We start from the raw sequence: 20,602 nt of genomic DNA on the forward strand, positions 1-20,602 counted from the left end.
AGAGAAAAACCACACCTAACTTGCACATGAACACAACATTACAAGAGTGTAGCTGCAGGAGTTTCACATTGGTCAAAGCGAAAACACTTCCTGTGACTCTTGGCTGACGATGTACAACAGAAAAATTTTGCCTTCTAATCATTAGTGGATTATTATTTGTCTTTTTTTCTGAGACAAACATTCCTTCCCTGAACATGATGTTCACCAACAAACCAAAACACATTCAGGATGTGACTGACTTCAAAGGCCACAACATGCAGAGACGGCAGAGGGCTGTTTTTTCTGTGTCAGCGGCAGATAAGACGAGACTGAAGAATGATAAATGTTGGCTTACAGGATATTCTTTCCCCCAAATGTTCATCTTATACTTCAGTTACATAAATCTCATCTTCTGCAGTTTTTGTCCTGTGGCCACAGTCCACATGGGTGTCTTTATCCTTGTTTTACATAAAGCACTTCACTGTGATCCTCCTTCAGCATTAAACCACATTATCAGTCTGATGTTCAGTGCATCCAGTGTTGATTACAGAAGAGACTGGTGTGCTGGAGGCAGGGACACCAAGGTGCTCCTCATCTTGCCCTACTACTTGATTTGGGTTCCTGGCCCTTCTCTGTGAGACTCCAGGCAGCAACGCTCAAATCCCTGCACCTACTTCAGCTCAGACCCCTCCATCCAGCCGCCTGCTCCTGATCCCCATCCCCTGGCTTCAGTCTGCACAGTCCTCTCTAGTTATCAATAAACTCACCCTAACCCTAACTTTTTTTTTTTTTTGGCCTTTTTATGCCTTTGTTATAGCTTTGTGGAGACTGACAGGAAAGGGGGTAGAGATAGGGGAATGACATGCAGGAAAGAGTCGGACCGGTCTGTAGTCGAACCAGTGACTGCCCTGCTAAGAGCGTCTTGCGCTCAACATGGTACGCCCCCTAACCACTCAACTACCGGGCCGCCCCAATAAACTCTCTTCAACTCATTCTCACCACCTGCCTCTTGAGTGCTGCATTTGGATTCCCAGACAAAGCCTTAAAAGCTGTGTAACTTCCCGATGAACTGGCTTATAGGGATAGAAATAAAAATATTGACAACAAAGAAGGAGAAAAAGAAAGGCGTGTTTAGTTTATAATAAAACCTGGTGTCTTAGTATATTTAAAATATCACTGATTTGGTTGAAGAATATTCAAAGACAGAACACACAGTGTCAGAATTACCTGTCATCCAACTGGCTACTGCCCCTGTGCTTCCACTGTGATTTATCTACTAATTTACTGTTTGGAAAGATTTCCTCCATCAGCTCAACAGTGGATTTAGCCCCCCATATGTCCAGGAGGGGCACCACAGAGCTGTCCTGCAACACCTGACACAATGAAAATGGAAGAATTAAAAGCACATACAAAAACAAAAGAGAACTTGCTACATAGACAAAGGGAGTCAGAGTAGGTATGATGAAGGTGGCATAACTATGTGTGAAAACAAAGATAGTGTCAGAACTTGATAAACTGACTATGACAGAATAAGGTAAAGTATGATAACAAGATCAAAGTTAGAACTATGTGTAGTATGAACTAGGTACAAAAAAGGCAGAGTGACAACTAGATATGAAGATAAAAGTAGAATTACGTAAAACAAAGACAGAGTCAGAACTAGATACTACAACAGGACTATGTACGACCATCAGCAGCACTGAAGCTGGGACTGATGGCAAAGGTAGAGTGAGAATTACATACAGTGATCAAAGTAAAGTCAGAACAACATGCATGCAATCAGAAACGAATCAGATAAAAGATACAGGTAAAGGATGCAGAATAAAGATAAAAATAAAGGTCAAAAATAGGCTGAAGCCAAAGATAAAAACTAGTTACAAGAGCAAAGTCAGAACAAGGTATGACAATTAACTCTGACTCTGAACTAAACATGGTGACACAGATAACAGCAACGTCAGAATTACATAGGTTGGATCAGAAATATCTGGACCAATGCAGAGTTGGACCAAGTGACAGCGACATTTATTCAGGGTAACTGCTGACCAGAGGAACCCACCAGCTGCCGGGCCAACGCCTCCACTCGCAGCTCCTCAGATGTCTTTTCCCTCCTGGGCAGGGGCTGGTACTCAAGACCCAGGCTGTCCTCGGTTGTGGTGATGGTGGAGGATGAGGACCTTGGAGGGATGGGAAGGGATGACTCTCTGGTGGGAACGCTGGAGTTGTTTAAGAATTCCGAACTAGGACTGAATACAGGGAAGAGAACAGAGAAATGGCCGAAAAATTGATAAAAGTCCATGACAATAACATTTCAATTTATGTTTAAATATAAAAATATTGGACAACAAACCTTTCCACAGACTGGTGTCCAGTCTGTTCTTGCTTTAACTCAAGAGGGGGAGGAGAAGGAGGAGGAGGAGGAGGGGGAGGGGGAGGAGGAGGAAGGAAGTCTTCCATGATACTTGTCTCTTTGATTGGTGGAGGAGGTGACACGGGGGCGGGGTTGTGGAGGAAGACCTCATCAAAGTCTTCCTGCAATAGGCCTGTGGAGGTTTCTAAAGGTGGCTGTTGGTCAGAGGAGCTGAAGAGGCTGGACTCAGAGATTCGCAGTGAGGACAGGTGGCGGATGGACGGATGGGAGGTTGAGGAAAGAGAGGACACAGTGTTCCTGTCCTTCCTGTCTGGTGGGGGCGCGAGCTGGGAGTGGGACAGGGGTCTTGCCATCACTGGTGAAACTGGTTTGGCGTTTTCTGCAGAGTGCCCTCCTCTAACCTCAGAACTATTGGCTCTCCCTCTGTACATGTCCTTCTCTGTGTCTTCTAATATGCTGGCATCACTCAAACTGTGTCTTGTCTGTCTGTCTGTCACCAGAGATTCATCAAAGCTAGTTGTGTTCATGGCAGCACCCTTGCTGCCGTCACTGTCACCTGTTTGCAGTATGTCTGGGAAGGTGATGGCACCGAGGCTGGCCAGGCTCAGCCTCTTGGTAGCTTGCCACTCAGTGCCACTACCATCCTGAGTCCCGGGTGGGAAGAAGGGGCAGGGCAGACCGACGGAGGCCGCCAAGGTGGAGGTGCTGTGGGCTCGCTGGCGATCACTGTTTCTTTGTCGCTCTCTCCGGGTGACAGGAGTGTAGGAGGAGCCTGCGTCTAGGATCAGAACACAAGGAAGAGTAAACGAATTCAAAGAGGAGTCACAGTGCTGGCAATAAGCAGTTATCACCAAGATTCATGAAGGAGTCGATAGGTCTACAACGCTACAACGTCTGATACTGTTTGACGGTTTAAATGAATTATTTGAATGAATTACTTTTTTTTTACTCACCTTGGCAAGGTCCTGCAGGCTGGATGGTGTCCAGACTGTTCTGGGATGGTTGAGGAGAGACAAGGCCCCCTGACACCTGGGTATCTGCAGGTCTGAGAGAAAGGCAGATCAATAGAGAATGAAAGAAAGGGATGAACATGTCAGATAATCAGACAGTTAATACTGTCTAGTTGAAGTCATGTGTGTGTCTGAGAGGAGCTCATTTCACTCTATGGTCACTCTATGGTTGTGAGGTAAAACAAAAAAGCGGAACATCTAACATTATACAACCAAAAATAAAAGCTCATTCAAAATATTTTAGGACAACAAATAGATGGTAATGATGTTTTGCACTGACCACATATAAAATGATTCAACCTTAGTGATGGGACTGACACTGCTGTCCCATCACTAGAAATATCTCTCCACATCTACAGGCCACATATTTCACTTTTTCAAACATCTGCCCCCCTTCAAATGAAATTTGAGGTGTATATCCAAAACCCTTTCTCTCTTCCTGGTTCGTGTTTTCATTGTGCCGTAGCACATGTGCATGTGCATCAGTGTCCGTTGGCCCCACCTGCCCATCCCATAACCTCTACATTCAGATCATGTCACACACAAAAACTGCTTTTCTAGGCTCTGAGAACTTTATGGAAATATGAAATGCTTGTGGTTTAAAGATTAATGAGGAAGGTAATAACTGATTATGCTTGCAATTCAAGATGTTCTGCCAAGAATTTTTTGGGCTACATGGGATTTTTTAGTTGCAGGAATGTGGCTGGCCACTTCTCTTCAAGCGTCTGTGGGATGAGCCCATGAGATTTTAATAACCCCATGACCTTTTCTGTAGCGCCACCCTCAGGATCAACATTTTTAGTTCCACTGCTGGTACAAATCTGAGATCTGTCTATCACTTTCATATTGTGGATTTAATGAACACTGCAGTCTGTCCAGACAGCCTACTGCAGGTGGAAGAAAATCTAAAAACTGATGAGTTTGAAATTTAAAAAAATGAAAATAAAGTATATCTAATGTAAAGCTGTGGGTTATGAGCCTTCCAGTATCCTCTGGATCATAGTTGACATTTACTAGTTTATCTTACTTGCTACTTTGGACACACACACACACACACACACACACACACACACACATACACAGAATTCCTGAAGTAACCTCTCACCTTCACATTTTGACAAACATATTTAGGAGTTTCAAGTGAATAAATCCCTGTGGGCTGGAGCTGGTATTTGGTTTATTTTTGTGTTTCTGTTCCAGGGAGACTTGTTGAATTCCTCAGTTTCTTCCTCCTTTAAACTCCTCCTCACTCTTTCTCTCTTTTCATCCTCCCTTTAACCTCTTATGAACTCCTTATTTCTGTCTTTTTTTCCTTCTATCCAAACCCTCCATTCCTCCTGTCTCCTTTCTCACCTGGTTCCTCCTTCTCCTCCTCTATCACCTCTCACCTATCTAAACTGCCAGGTCTCCTCTTCCCTCTTTTCTTTTCCTCCCCGAATACAAAGAGATGCTCCTTTCCTCTCCAGGAGCTTCCAAAAATCTACCTGGAGTTTAATTTCACAGTATGTGAAGAACAAAAATAAGGAAGTGGAAAATAAACTGAGGTTTAGATGAATTCAGCAAAACTGATGGATTAAAAATCAGCATGACCTTTTTCTGCTCCATCCCTTCCCATGTTTTCTGCTTTTACCTCTTTCCTCATTGTCTTTTCCCTCGTTTGTCTGTATCCTCCCTCTTCTTTCCCTCTTCCCTTCTCGTTCTTCTCTTTGTACTTCTCTCTTCTTCTCTCTTCTCCTCTTTTCAATCCACACCTTCTCCATGTTGTTTCACCTTCTCTATTCCATCTTTCCCTCTGCCTTCTTTTTCTCCATAGTCTAACATCCTTTCTCTTTTCCTTCCCCCTTATTTCCTCCCTCATTCCTCCTCTCTCCTTCCTCCTGTCCTTTCCTTGTTTCCTCTTCTCCCCACACCCCCTCTTTCCTCTTTTCATTTCTTTCCCATCTGTCTTCTTCCTCCTTCTATTCCCTTCCTTCATCTCTCTTCCTTTAACTCTGTCTCTATTCTTCTGCATGTCTACTCTCTTTTCCTCCTTCATTTCATCTCCTCTGTTTCATGCCTTTCTTTCCTTCCTTGTTCTCATTCCTCTCTCTGTGATGTCAGGAGCAGGTCACATGGACTCATAAAGCCACAGTTGATTTAAAAAGAGTTAAAAGCCTAAAGCACACACACACACACACACACACACACACACACACACACACAGTTGGCACAGCAATGGATATGGATTCCAATGATCCTTCAGTTACTTTGCAGCAAACAAACAGAAGTCTTTTTTTTTTTCGAAATAGTTAAAGTTACATGTTGTTAGGGTTACCCTACTAAGCATCAGCTGTTTGGTCACATGATCACACGGTCTATGTGGAGATGTGAGGTACCTGTCCTCAGCTTGACTGCAGCATCCCAGTTCAGACATGAACACACCAAACATCCTGACATCACCTGGGGGGAAATCCTGAAACACACAGACAAAGTTCTGTTAAGATTCTGCATTTATGTTGTATTCATATCTCATATCATCCCTGATTCATATCATTATGTTCCCCCTTGTGGATCAGCCTTCTGTAATGCGTAATCCTTTCCTTTAAGGTATGTCAGCATAGTTATCATGGTAATTATTTCTGAATGGTTTTTACCAAGAATATAATTTGGTACAAATTTAAAAAATTGGTGCAAATTAAAGGGGAAATGCACTCAAAGTTCTGAGACAGTACACATCATAAGTATCAGCTAATTATGTATAGTGTGCTAATTATTTGAGTTTTTAAACCAGTATTTTGGGAGTTACCCTTAGTCCTGTTCCTGATGAGAGTGAGATGAGAAGCTACCACTATGTATTAAGTATTGAGTTACAGCCAGCAGCCGATTGGGTGAACTTAGCATAAACACTAAAGCAGGGGGACACAGCCAGCTCATCCAAAGGTAAAAACATCAACCTACCAGCACCAGTAAAGCTCAATAATTTACAGGTTTTTAATTTGTACCAAAACAAGTGTAAAAATTAAATTGTGATTTTATTTTATGGCTCAGCACAGTGATTTCCTGCTGTCTGTTGAAAAAAAGCTACTTCTAAAGCCTTCTGGTTCTAGTAAATGGACAGACATGACCGCAGTATAAATCAGCTCATCTACTTCTTGTGAGATGAGATGATTGCAAACAGGTTTATCTGAAGAATGTCAAACTGTTGCTTTAAGAAAGAACCAGTAAATGATACAGTGAGCAGTTGATTTCCAGAGGAATTTCCGTTAAAGAATTACAGAAATCTTACTGACAGACATCCATTCAAACCCTGCTACATTTTTATTTTATTTTTTAAGATTGTCTTCATAGAAGCAGTAGAGATACAGGTGGGAAATGCAGGGAGAAAGAGAGGTTCAAGAGAACTGAAACTACCACTCCATCACAGACTACAAACATTATTATATCAAACAAGTGGTCCGTGCTGCATTCAAGGACACTTGCTGTAAAAAAGAGAATATGACTCACACATCAACAGAATATTTTCAAAAAGTATTTTGCCAGTTGATTTTCATAATAATAAACTGTGCAGTTTTGTAGTTATTCACCAAGTGCAAATGTGCAAAATCACCAGTATGGTCCATGATGTATATTTTTAGACCACTAATCCAAAGATTCAATGTTGTTAAAGGACTGACACCACCCTGCAGGGAGGACAGAGTGTCTGTCTGTCTGACTGAACTGTGAGGATGTTTATGTGACAAAGGCTGCTCTGATCACTGAGGTAGATAAATGACAAATTTATCCTTTACTGCATTCCATGAAGAGCTCTGTAGAGGTGTGTATGCCATATGTATATGTGTGTGAGTGTGTGTTTGTGTGTGTGTTATCTTTGCCATCATCCACATCGGACAGCGCCCTGCCACCATCTCCGGCTCTCTGGCACCTCACAGGAAACTGTGAGGATTCTGGGAATTTCCAAATGTCCCTAAATGGCAAATTTCGTCAAAAAGACGGTGATGTCACAGGGAACCTGAATGTCTTTTTCTTGGCAATCCACTCAAGTTGTTGATATATTTCATTTTAGCCCAAAGTAGATGGCAATGTCAAACATATAAATGGATAAGATGGTGAACAGTGGGGTTGCAGCAAAGTCTTGAGATTGTCTATCCTTGTTATGAAAATGTCTTTTTGATATTCTAACCATGTGCAGATATTATGACATATGTTTAAATTATTGACCTTGTTCACTACTACAAGATAAGACACACAAAATAATTCACATAAAATACACACTCTAGCGTCTTGTGCAATCGGCAGCTCTGCCCCAGAATCACTATTCACTGGAAATACATTCATTTGTCATCTGTTCCTCAGTGTTGGATGGAGCTCTTGAATCTCAAAAGCCTGAAACTTGCAGGTATGTTTAGTGTTGAGCACGTGATCTACATGCTCAGCTCTGACTGGGCAGCTATTTTTCCACATTACCATCACACTGCCATTCATTTCCTGAGTGATGAATTTCCAAACAACTCTGCACTCACATTTCCCAGAGGAATCACAAGGAGGTTAATTTGCTCTCTTGAGTAGGCCTGCACAATATAAGGAAAATCTGTGATGTGCAATAACATTGCATAATATTGCAAAGACAATGTGACTTGGGATAAATTACACAAATACTTGTGTACAAATACGTGTGCATATACAGTCCCTATGTCTTCCTCTACCATCATGCCAGCTAACCTCACAGTCACCATCAAACTGTAACGATGGCCCAGGTACCCAGGGTCCATCTACAAGGTCAAATCACCGTTTGCTGAGTGTGAATGCTGGGTTGTCCAAAATGTCTGGAGGCTTAAATTGAGGTTGCAGCACTGAGACAGAGGAGGTTTTCTCATCAGGTGTTGTTATATAACATTATTTTTATCTTATCTCATCAATACAGTACAGTTATTATTATTTTTAAAAAAAAAGAAGCTTGGGAAAAAGCCTGACATCTCAGTGCAGTAGAAAACATTAAGCATAGTTATTTCTGGTTAATTAGGCTCAGGCGCTGCGCCATGAAAGACCCGTGTAAATACATGGTGCAAGGACATAAAATGATTCTTTTCTTTTGCAATATATTTATTGCACATGTTGATATCGTGATCATGATGAAAGTATGATTCATCGATCAGAACAACTCTAGTGTTTCTCAAGGTTCAGAACACAATCAATGACATCCTGTTGTACTTCCAGTGTTTGAGTCTGGTTCGGAGCCCAAGTCAAATACAATCACACCTTGATTTCAAAAGTTGTTGCTTACTTGGTCTCTTCCAGCCCACTTTATGTTTAGTCCCCAACAGTTTCTACCACTTAAATGTAGAGATTGAAGATTTACCTGACAGACTGAGGGGTGGAGTATACTCGATTAGAGCTAGTTTAGTTATGGGGATAACGGTGCATCTCTCCTAGGAGGCACAAATAGTTGCGTAACAAATGAAAAAGAGAGAAAGAGAAAGAAGTTCAAACAGCTGGAAACAGCGTGAAGTAGGTGTAAATGTTGGCTCATTGGTTTCAGTAAGTTACAGAAACACAGAGTAAACCCTGCTGATTAACAGATAAGTGAATCTGAGGGTTTATCAGACACCAAAGCAGAATTTCGTAATACTATGAAACTCTGGAAAATCAGCACAGTGAGAATTATTTTATCATTTGTTGGAACAATCATGAGATAAACACATTGTTTGTGTTACAAAGTGATCTACCAGGTATGTGGGCATGTTTGATTAACCACCACAGTGACTAGATTTCACTCATTTGAATGAATGACGAGGACAAGTGTTGATGTCGTTGTAATATTTGTATCATATGCAAACATTGTTTATCTTTATTCTATTCATTGTATTTAATTATTGTTTTTTATTCGCTCTCCTAAAATTTGGGGTTTGGGAGATGTCACCTCTGTTGATTATTTTTGCATCTTGGATTATTATATAATGTTTCATCATGGATGGCCGAAGGTGAAATATTGCAAACATACTAGACTAGTTATTAGTATATTTATTATATTATATAATTATTGTATTCTGATTATGTAATTTGCTATGACTGTTCTCCTACTGACTTGTACACATTCCTACAAAATAAACAAAAGACATTAACTACATTTTTAGTAACTGCAATTATCGCAACTAAAATTAGAGCCTTTGTGGGAGTGCAGTGTCACCTGGGTTTGTGTCTCCATGGTGGGGGAGGAGCGGGAGCGGAAGTGTTGAGGAGTTGTTTGTCTCTCCTCTGAGTGCTCCAGTAGATCCTCAGCAGATGCTGACTTCCCGGAGCTCCGATCTGACCCCACCCTCTGCAGAGCCCCATTGAGCTGCTTGGACAGTCCCAGGCTGAGTCGAGGCTGTGTGTCCTGCTGCTGGAGGGCCAGGCCTGGGTCTCTGCTCAGAGACTGATTGTGTCTGCTGAGACTTGCTTCAGCGGTGAGATCCTGGAGGATGTTGGCCTGGGGCTCAGGAGGAGCACTGGGAATAGAAACCAGGAAAAGCTGTTATCATTAAACTGTAATAATGATGCAATAATTCAACTTATGAAAATGTAAATGTTATATAACAATAGTTATATTATTGTATTGTTATTATTATTCATCAGGTGGTGAATGTCTGTACCAAACTCTGCGGCAATCCACGTTATTGAGATATTTTGGTCTGGACTAAAGTAGTGGAACCATTAGAATGGCAAAAAGTGTTGCAGCAGGTGTTGGGGTTTGGTTACCTGTGTGGTGGATGCACTGGAGGCCTTGGAGTTGTCACCCTACCCGGGTAGAAGAGATTGGACTGGAGGTTGCGCAGGTCGGCTCCAGGAGGAAGGGTGGAGCAGAGACGCCTCTCCCCAGAGAAGCTTTGTTCTGGGCCAGAGTCCTGGAGGGAAAGCAGGCTGGAGGCGGAGGAGAGGCTGGGGGTTTCTGAGTAATAGGAGGAGACTGGAGAGGAGGGATAGGGGGGAGGAAGGAGAGTAGGAGGGAAAAAAGAAGAAGAAAGCTATGATCTGCTTATTCTACCTATTTCTCTTAGTCTCTCAATGAAATATTTGCTCTGTCTAATATCTATCCCTCAAATCATCACCCCTCACTCACCGATTTTCTTCTGCCTATCAACACATCATCACTCGCCTCCACCTACCTGTATGGCTGCTGTTCTCAGGTTGTAGATAAGCACTGCGAGGCCTTGGTCCACTCCTCTTTCCTCCGTCATCTCTCTTTAAACTTCTCTTCCTCTCCATGTACTCGGCCAGAGCATCGTGCTGAAGCTGCCGTAGGTCGGGCTTTGACGTTGCATTCTGAGGAGCCCCACCCCCGACGCGACTAGCTGCAAGTTCAAACATCTTCCGCCGGTCTGCCACACTGGTCTCTGACAGAGAGAGAGATCAGGTTCTTAGGCCACGGTTAGCCACATACAGACTACATATCTTTCTGATGTTCCATGCTACAGACCCAGCAACATTCCTGTCAAGCTCATTCATTTTGTGAGCATCTTCAATACAGATGCTCAGTGGTGGCCAGAACTGGTGTTTGTGTGACACAAACCTACCATACAGGTTTCATTACAATTTATTCAATAGCATTGTCAAAACTTTTGATTCTTCACTTTTAAGAAATGTTTTTTTTGTTTTTTACAAAACCATGTTTTTGTTTGAGTAGAATTACTGCCTCATGGTTGTATGCCCCCACCAACTAGTTCAGCTGCAGTTAATTAGCCTGTGAATTCTAGAGTAATGGCCAAAAATTATACAAAACTACAAATCTTACCAAGCATTTGCTTCATGCTCTTTAATACTTTGTTCTAAAGAAGCATTTTGGTCACTACACGAAAAGTATACAAAGTCTGATTCTCCCAAAGGTGAGCTTTAGTAAGCACAGACCTAAAGTTCAATCCCTACAAACCCAGTGTAGCATTGATGCTACGTGTGCACATGTTCTACAAAGCATTAAATAACTTTTGAACCATATATGATCAAGACAAGCTTTAAATTGTGTCCGAACCATGAGATTCTCAATGACAAGTTTTTTCCCTGGCTGATTTTTTATGTCAAATATGGCATCCTTACACTGCACCAGAAAGAAAGGGTAGGTTCCCCTGAATCCTATGATGGCTAACACATCTTGCAGTAGGTATTGGGAAAGTCTGGTTACCATCAGGGTAGAAGGGTAGAGTGCCATAGCTGTTTTTTTATCTGCTTTGGTAGCATATCTTATTTACCTCCTCCACGCCTGAAGAGGGCAGCAGTCTCAGTGTCTGAAACCCCGACCTCGTTCATGTTTTCTGGCTCAGAGTACGAGCGCTTCTTCTGGTCTGCTGTCAGACGCTTGCGGCCACAGATCCGTATCAGAGCAGGAGGTCCCACTGGTGGGATGCTGGGGAGGGCTGGGGGACTCAGGCCTTGACTCTCCGGGCTAACCACCTGTCGCTCCCTTGGGGTGTGAGGAGAAGTGACCGGTGGTGGCGACTGTGGTGTGATGATGATGCCCTGCGGCTTCGGCATGGTTTTGGGGCCTTTCTTCTCCAGGGAGTGGTACTTGGCAGGGACATGTGAAGGCTGATGGCTGCTAGAGGACACAGGAGGAGGAGTTGTAGGTGGAGAGCTGACTGAGGAGCTGAGGTCTCTCCGTCTGAAGGAGGTGGACCGCAGGACCTTAGACTGGGCGTCTTTCAAAGATTCCCTGTAAGATCTGATTAGAGACAAGTTTCCAATATCAGAACACTGACCTGTTGAAAGGTCAAACTCTAATTTATCGGAGTACTCTGACCTAGTGAAGGACTCTGATCTAGGGAAGGACTATGATGTGCTGGAGGTCTCTAAACCACTAAAGGACTCTGACCTGCTGTAGGATGTGTCCTGCATGGAGCCAAGCATCTCCCGGATGTCCTGTCTATGAGGAAAGTCTTTGCTGCTGTCAGAGTTCCTGGATTCATCCAGCTGGAAGCTGCTGCGACTCCTCTGGAGGGCTGAACTGGGATCTGCTGGGGCCCTTAACACCACACAGAGGTGACATAAGACATAAGGCTGCCTTTTGATAGGGTGTTACGTGAATGCAAATGTGGCCATAGGCTAGAATTGTGATAAATATATTAAACTTTGAAGACATTTTTGGCAATATATATGGATCTGGTGTAGCATAAAAAATCTTAAGCTATATTTGTAACAGTTATCAGCAGCCCCACCTGTATTTCATGTGGTCGCTGTTACCTCCTCTGTAGCTCAGAGTTCTGTGAGCTTTGGTCCCATTGGTGCTTCTCTCCAGCATGTTTCTCAGGTCATCTGCTCCACAGGGGGCGCTGTAGCCTTTCTCAGTTGTCTGATTCAACATCAAAAAACACAGAACAGTTAAGCAGTGTCACAGCCATTTCTGTTTTACATGGTGCTTTTTACATACAAATGTGGACTTTGAAAAGGTTCTCATGGTGAGACGGAAAACATGGTGATTACAAATCTTCAGTGTGCTCGGAGTTACCAGCAGTTGAGTGGCTTTGTTGGAGGCGTTGTTTATGCTGTGACAACGCTGCTTTCCAGCACGTTCCCGGTGCTCAAAACGACTCACTTTCTCCAAGACGGAGAGGCTATGGGAAGGCCCTTGGCTGCCATCAGCAAGGCTACTGTTGCCATGGCTACTGCCAGGGACGACACTGTCAGAGATGGTGCATTGCTGGACCTCAGCAAGGGCAATCTCCAGACGGGTCAGTGGATGTTCTATGTCTTTGTCTCGTTCTTTGTGGTCCCAATGCTGGTACTGCAGAGCGGCTGAGTCACTAAGGTGACGTGGAGAAGTCTGGAAGGCGGAGGTGGGTGGAGCCTGAGGCTGAGGATGAACTGGTGAGTGGGTAGGTGGTGCTTGTCCAAGGGTGGGCCTGGAGAATGCCACAGGGTCTGAATGAATGTTGGAATGGTCCACTGATCTGAAGGGAGGGAGGGAGGAGAAGAAAATGGAGGACAAAATGTAAGAGATAAGGAGGGACAAAAAGAAGACACCATCACTGACTTCATGCGATATCTCCTGGTACATACAGTCCATCCAACAACTGGATGAACCATCCAACCATTCACTGTCAGGAAGCTGCTTCTTTCTTCTTTTTTTAAGTTACCTTTTGGGTATGTTGCCTTTATTGCAGTGACAGTGAGAGAGAGATAGGACAGTTGTGAAGAGAGAGAGTGGATCACATGTAGCAAAGGGCGATAGGTCTGACTCAAACCCGGGCCACTGCACAAAGGACTTAGCCTAAGTGGTATTACACAGAAATTTGTTCAATTATATTGGCTGTCACAATCCTTCACCGTGCCTTTGATTTCTGCGAAAATCTCAGTCTGGAACCCTCCTTTAGACCATGTTGAAGCACCCTGACTGGTTCAAAGACCATGCTTTACTATACCATGAAGTCAAGTAAGGTCAAGCTTATTTGTATAGCCCAGTGTCACATACAACACACACATCTCAAAGGACGTCCAAGCTTATTAAGAAGAAAAGGAAAAGCTTCAGCCACTTGTTTTTCAGAGCAGACGATAATTCTACAGCTGAGGGCCCAAACACCTACTGAATGAGCTGCAAATGACCTTTAGCAGACCTCTTGATGGGAAACAAACATAACTCAGCGCCTCTCCTGATTTTTAAGAGTTCACAAAGTGACAGAGACAAAATCTGTAATCTCAAAATGCTGTGTAGACATCACCATCATCATCAGAAATTTTTTCAGCATGTGTACATCACACAACACTCATCCCTCCTTACCTGCTCCTGTGTCCCCTGGACTGGACAGGGATGTAGGGCTCCCTCCACTCATGTGAGGATGGGGGCCTGGGTCCAGGGGCTGACTGTATCTGGAAACCGCGGTTTTGTTCCTGGAACGCATGGCTGTGGGTTCCCTGGCTTATATGAGTATAGGACCCTTGGAAGCTCTGACTGTGAGGTTCTTGGTGGTGGAGCCTTTGGGCCCCTGTCTGACCCTCAGATTGCCCTTCAGCAGTTTTCAGGTGGGGTTTGTAGTGTCCATGGTGAAACTCTTCCTGTTGAGGCCTGATAAAGTAAAACACTGAGTTAGAATTAGGGACTAATATAGTTACGACACCATGTTGTTCCTGGTGCCTTTTGTCTATTCCTTGTTTTCTCCCCTCTAGCTCCACCCAGACTGTTCCCAACTAACCCTCCACGACATGCACCTGACCAGTGGAGGAAGGTTTAAAGGTTCTGGTGCCAGTGAGCCAGAGGTCCAGCATGGGGACTGCTGTTTCTGCTGCCTCTCAGCCTGGGGTTTATTTGATTTTGGTTGATGTCTCCTTACTTTGTTTTTTGTGGTCTTGATTTTGGCATCCTGGTTATTTGTATGCATTTGTGTTGAATAAACTCTGCGGTTTTTGGCTGTTTTAGAAGTGTCTTGTTGGTCTGATGTGGGTCACTGGTGGTGTGTTGTGTGCTCTTTAAGGGGTGGGGCAATATGAACAATTTTTGAACCTTCCTGTGAGTGTGAATGTCTTCATATGTCAGCCCTGAGATAGACTTGGGACTTGTCAGCTGGAATTGGCTCCAGCCTCCCCATGGCCAGGAGGATAAGCGGGTACGGTTAATGAATAGATGGATACATTTTATCCATGATACATTTTATCTATGAATATAATTTATCCACCTCCACAGTACAAAATGACATCTTAAATAGACAAGCATGAAGTTCCCCATTCACATTATCATTATCAATACTCTCTCTCTCCCTTTCTCCTGCTCTCTCTGCTCGGTGTGTTGGATGTTCAATTATTCCTCTTCCTCATTTAGTGATAATGATACATGAAATGAAAGTAGTTTATTTGCTGTAATGGAGGCAAGAGGGGACAACGCACTAACTTGTCAGCACTGTGGGCTGTAAACAACCCTCTAATTAAACTCCAACTCAGTCACATGGCATTCAGCTGACCACTGATGGAAATACAATCACTCAGTCAATCAGTCACTCAGTCAGTCAGTCAGTCACTCAGGGACATTCCAGATTATAGAGCTGGCCCTGCTGTTGCGGTCCAGGCAAAAATCAAATCATTACCTGTCTGCCTCGTGTCCTTGAGTCCTGAACTGTGAAGAGGCAGATATTAAGTAAGAGGAGTGCCGGTATGGTGAAGAAGAAATATTATTTTGGTGTTCGTTTTCCGTAGTTGATATCTTTCCATCCTTGTGGCCGTCTGTCACTCCTTCATCCCTTCCTCCAGTTCCCTGCAGCCCCTTGTGCTGCTTTTGGCTGCTCTCCTTGGCAAGGGTGGGGTAGACTGAAGAGGAACCTTCCCCAGGGTTGGAGCTGGGCATCTGTGCATAGTGGGGCTCAGGCTGGGGGACAGGGTACACACCCGTGGGGAAAATGAGTCGACCAGATTGGGGAGTGGGGCCTGCGGGTCCAGAGGAGGGTTCAGGCAGTGAAGGTGGCTGGGGGAAGCCTCCGCCCTGCCGGGGCTTTGTGGTGGGGCTACTCTCTGGACTCTTCTCTATCACTGTGTGGAGCTGACACTCTGTGCCATATGAACCTTTAGCTGGAAACACAGTAGTGATGGTTGTAAGAATAAAGCAGAGGATTAACGATAAAATAGCATGTACTAGCTGTCTGATAACTAGAGAGTAAGCAGGTGTTTCACATCTGCAACAGTAAAAAAAATTATGTTATTAACCTGTCATCTTTCCTGCATGGATATACAGTATTTTGAGCCTGAGGAACACTTCTGCACCAGTGGTAGAGCATGAATTAAATGGTACATTTCGAGACTATTCTATTCTTAAAATGAGTGAACAAGCATGGTGATCAAATTCAAATATACCTGTACCTGAGGACACAGGGCCACTTGAGTGATGCCAGGAACCTTTTTGCAGAGACCTGAGTAAAATACAGTAAAATTAGATAAAACTAGATTAGAATAAACTACATTTCATTTACACAAGTACATCATATTTCAATACAATATTTCAAATACACTTCATCATACTGTACCTAACTCTTACTTGCTATCATACTATACTGAACAATTTCATTTTGGTATATATCACTCCATGCATCATTCTATACTGTGTCTTACCAAAATGCACCATTATATTGTACCTTACAGGGCCATTCTGCATTGTGTCGTATTTTAGATGGTGTTGTAGTGTAGTCCATTGTATAGTATTGTATTGAATAGAATCGTAGTGTAGTGTATTTTATGTTATTGTATTATTATTGCATCTATCATATTGTTTCATAACGACGTGTTGTATCATATTGTAGTTTACTGTATCGTATCTCATCACTTCAGTGCAATTCTCTCTTCCACTGTGTATTTTACAATAGAGGATTTTACATGAATCTTTTCTATACAACGGTGTCTCACTCACACTTTTGGGCCCCAGTGTATCTATTACTGCACTTTTTAGCAAAATGTTACCACCTAGTTCTTCTATCAAATATATAGTAGCAAATTTTTTCAAGAACTACACCCAACAAATCTTTGATAAATGAGATGTTCAGATTTTCTTCGTTGTCTCATATTCTTTATATCATTATCACTGTCAAATAATTTTGGTTGAAAATCCAGATTCACCCTGATTTGACAGATGCAACTCACCGTAGTGACCGTGTGTGCTCCAGGCTGGACCAGGAGTTTGGTCTTTCGTGGTTCCTGATGGCTGCGTAGCTGTCGCTGCGCCTCGGTGGAGCTGGTGCCCCTTTCAGGCTCTCGTAGGAGCTGCGGCTCGATGCCGGACCCCATATTGGACCCACACTGTGTCTGTTTGAAGCTGGCATGCCACCACTGCTGCTGCTGCTGCTGCTGCTGCTGCTGCCACGGTAACAGACCCCACCTAATGAATCAATAGTACAAAGAAAAACAGTGATGTCATCACATCACAATTACACTACCTGAAAACCCCTCCTGAAATAAAAACTTTACCTTGCACATCTTGGCTCAGCTCGGGCCTTGGCCCACCCCCGCCGCGGGCCTCGCAATTGCGAAGCAATGCAGCAGAGGTGGAATGTAGCTCATGCTCTTGAGATAGGCCCTGCTGAGCATCATAAACTGTCCGGATGTAACGGATGTCAGCCTGCTGCATCTCACCACCTCCCCCTCCTCTCTGAAGGACGGTCTCTAGTGAATAGGAGCGCTCTGGGCTGAAAGAGGGGGTGGAGGCAAGGTACTCTGGGATACTGGAACTGGTGGAGAAGGAGGAATAGGCTGAGTCTTGTTTGCTGTGGAGGTGGTCGATGCTGTTGGAAGACCTGGAACACCACATTGATTGGTTCATTTAAAGAGTGATCATACTTACAACATATTATCAACATATTTTTTTTAAGAGTAACAATTTTACCAACCAATGTTTCAGTTGAACATAATATAGCAATATTTATAAGATATTTACAGCTCTGGAGGACTCAGCAGGCTCCATTATGAAATGGTTATTTAAGCTGTATTTGATTATAGTACTTACAACAGAACCACACACAAAACAACAACACACAGTGACACAATGACTTTGGCACCATGTTTCTCAAGGCTAAAATTCCCTGCATTTCCACAGTACACAATAAAGCTCTTCTGACCTTTCCATGGTCATAGGCTCAGGACTGCCTTCAAAACTCATCACCACAGTATAAGGACAGGACTTTTCAGATGCTGTGTGTAGTCGTTGCAACATGTAAATCAGCTTTTTGTGTTTTTGATGGAGCAGTTTCCACATGCTTCCAGTCTTTGTGCTAAACTTGGATAACCACTTCCTGGAACTATATCTGTACTTCACTAACTTTAAGACAGTATCAGTACCTGGCAGAGGACAGCTGGTGGCAGGAGGAGTAGGCAGGGTGGGGCCCACTGTGGGCGTGGTGGCCAAGTGGATGGTGGGCCTGAGCTCCGGAGTGAAGCTGGGAGGACTGGGGAGGGTCCAGGCTCTCCATGCTGCCCCTAGAGCTGTACTGGTCTGGACTCTTCCTCAGATAGCTGCCACCGGAGTCAAAGCCTCCAGACAGGTCCGTGGTCGAGGCGCTGAGAGACACAGAGAAGACCGATGAAGTAAATCATCACAAACACTCAACACACCTCCGCTTTGAGCTTAAAGTTAACATCAGCATACGAACATGCACATGATCACACTGCCAAAATGCTGATTTTTAGCTCTTAATATTTACTATATACACCATCTCATGTCTAACACATGAGATGGTTACATTTCCTAATGACCAGTAAACACAAAGCACAGCTGTGACTGATGGGAATGCCATTAGTTTTGCAGGTATTTATTCATAAATAATAAAAGAAGTGTAATATTTAAATTTTGATTGCACTAAATGTCAAGAGAGAACTAAAATTATTTCATTTGACTCTTCACATGGAAAGAGGCACAATATGGAGCAGCAGGGAGTGTAAAATTAATGATACCAACAAAGAAGATTGTTTTCTCTGCAGGCTTCACCATTTCATACCTTATTCTCAAAGCCTTAATTAACGACCATTGTAGAGGCTGCCTGATTTATTAAATGTGCCAGTGCTCAAATGTAGAAAGAGAAGATGCAATTTGCAACTTTAGCCATAGTGTTGCCTTGGATGATGGTTGAAAATATAGAAAAGTGTAATGGTCTGAATAATGTTGACGTTTTATGTTTTTTTCCACTTTTACCCTGTATCGCATTAAAACTGATTTTTAATAATTAAGTGATCATTTAATTACAGTGCTCTCAAGAAGACTTAACATTTACAGAACTAGGTGTATGTCTGAAAGAAGCTTGATATGTTCGGACTGTTGGTTGTAAAGTCGGTGATTTTCTGCTGAATCTGCTGTTACCTCACTCTGGGTAACTGACTGGAATGCAAACGTGTGTGTTTGTCTGTGTCTACATCACAGTTTGACCTACCAAGTTCTTCAACCAAACACAATGCAATTACTGCTCTGGAAAAGAGGACAGTCTCTCTCTGTTTCTGTCTGTGTTTCTCTCTTTTTTGTGCCAGTAACTTTCAGACTTACATCTCAGTCTGACCTTTATCTCTGTCCACTGTTTGTTCATTTCAGCTCGACTAAAGCAAAGCTGCAAAAGTGTTTCAACCAACTTTTTCTTCAGATTTCTACTTTACCAACGGGACATGACAGGATTATTGCCATGGGAGACCCAGAGGTGAGGGGGAGGGGCATCAGGAATGCTCTTCTCTGCAGGCATCAATGTCAATCCACCCAACACACACACCACACACACACACACACACACACACACACAAACACCCGCACAGTTCCTCTAATGACCACCAGCTTCACATAAAACACAACAAACAAGACACTAAAACAAGGCAATTATTGGGAAGCTCAGTGTCACTAATGCAGGGAACACATTAACTTTTAGGTTACACCAGGATAGTTGGCCAGTCACAGAGTTTACAGCGTATTTGTAATATTTCATTAATCTTTGTTTAACATTATGTTGAACAATGTATATACAAATATTCAACAATGACTATGGTTTGCATTAGCAAAACAGGAAATGTTGCAAATACTCTGTAAACTCTGTGCATGAACTCTCCAAATAAAATGTTACCAGTGTTTATTATGATAGTGTCTGAAGCAAAATCATCTGCAGAAGTTCTGACTGGTCTGAGACAAGAGATCTGGGCCTGTATTCACAAGCATTTTATCTTACCACTAACAGTTCTCCTAAGTCGCACTAAAGGTTGACCAAAGGTTTTCCTAAATCCTCTTCACAAAGCTGCTGAGACCAACTTTTACTGATGAAAAGCAAAAACTCCTGAGCTGAGAGTGAGACTCTGTTGCTGTGGCTGACATCAATTCACATGGATGAGCTCGCTTTCAAGAACCACAGTGATTGGTTGTTCGGTCGGTGCCGGTGAAAATGTCTGTGCAACATCCCACAGTCATGATAAAAAAACACAGAATAAACGAATACAAGTTAAATAATTACAGACTACATGTTGTTTACAAAAGTAGTGGATTTTCCAAAATGCATCTGTATGATAAAGTTTGTGTGGACGGGGATAATTTTATTTTACAATAAAAACATACATTCAATTCACTCAATGGAAAGAAAATAATTAAAATAAAAAGTAAAACTCACTTAAACCTTACTGGGAGCCTATTACCCACCTGTAATGTAACAACTGCTGGTCCCAGCTGTGGGTTGAGGTAGGGTGTGATATCTGTCCCTCACCAAGTGACATGACAAACATGATGAAGATGATCCTTTCAAACAGCTGCCTCAGGCCTCTCTCCATTAAGATCCATGAATCATGTGTAGATCTTTGCCACTTTGCAACAATGTCT

At 43.0% G+C, this 20,602-nt stretch overlaps 1 protein-coding gene across 3 annotated transcripts in view; it reads right to left on the bottom strand.

Moving 5' to 3' along the window:
- The window catches only part of shroom3 (shroom family member 3), a 65,195-nt gene that overhangs the window by 5,351 nt on the left and 39,242 nt on the right, over positions 1-20,602 (bottom strand). For 2 of the 3 annotated variants that reach the window (XM_071465858.1, XM_071465860.1), the window contains 18 exons: positions 18,106-18,324; positions 17,239-17,564; positions 16,915-17,149; positions 16,135-16,190; positions 15,375-15,852; positions 14,078-14,362; positions 12,809-13,250; positions 12,519-12,652; positions 12,176-12,325; positions 11,556-12,025; positions 10,479-10,706; positions 10,072-10,279; positions 9,521-9,821; positions 5,733-5,809; positions 3,301-3,392; positions 2,327-3,125; positions 2,036-2,222; positions 1,207-1,352 (listed from right to left, as the gene is read on the bottom strand). In XM_071465858.1, coding sequence (XP_071321959.1) covers positions 1,207-1,352; positions 2,036-2,222; positions 2,327-3,125; positions 3,301-3,392; positions 5,733-5,809; positions 9,521-9,821; positions 10,072-10,279; positions 10,479-10,706; positions 11,556-12,025; positions 12,176-12,325; positions 12,519-12,652; positions 12,809-13,250; positions 14,078-14,362; positions 15,375-15,852; positions 16,135-16,190; positions 16,915-17,149; positions 17,239-17,564; positions 18,106-18,324 — 4,833 coding nt within the window. The remainder of the gene's footprint in view (positions 1-1,206; positions 1,353-2,035; positions 2,223-2,326; positions 3,126-3,300; positions 3,393-5,732; positions 5,810-9,520; positions 9,822-10,071; positions 10,280-10,478; positions 10,707-11,555; positions 12,026-12,175; positions 12,326-12,518; positions 12,653-12,808; positions 13,251-14,077; positions 14,363-15,374; positions 15,853-16,134; positions 16,191-16,914; positions 17,150-17,238; positions 17,565-18,105; positions 18,325-20,602) is intronic. The other variant, XM_071465859.1, reaches the window with a different exon arrangement.

This window comes from Trachinotus anak, unplaced genomic scaffold (assembly GCF_046630095.1).
Source record: "Trachinotus anak isolate AG129_WGS33_773 ecotype Australia unplaced genomic scaffold, CSIRO_AGI_Tana_v1 ptg000028l, whole genome shotgun sequence".
NCBI classification, from domain to species: Eukaryota; Metazoa; Chordata; class Actinopteri; order Carangiformes; family Carangidae; genus Trachinotus; species Trachinotus anak.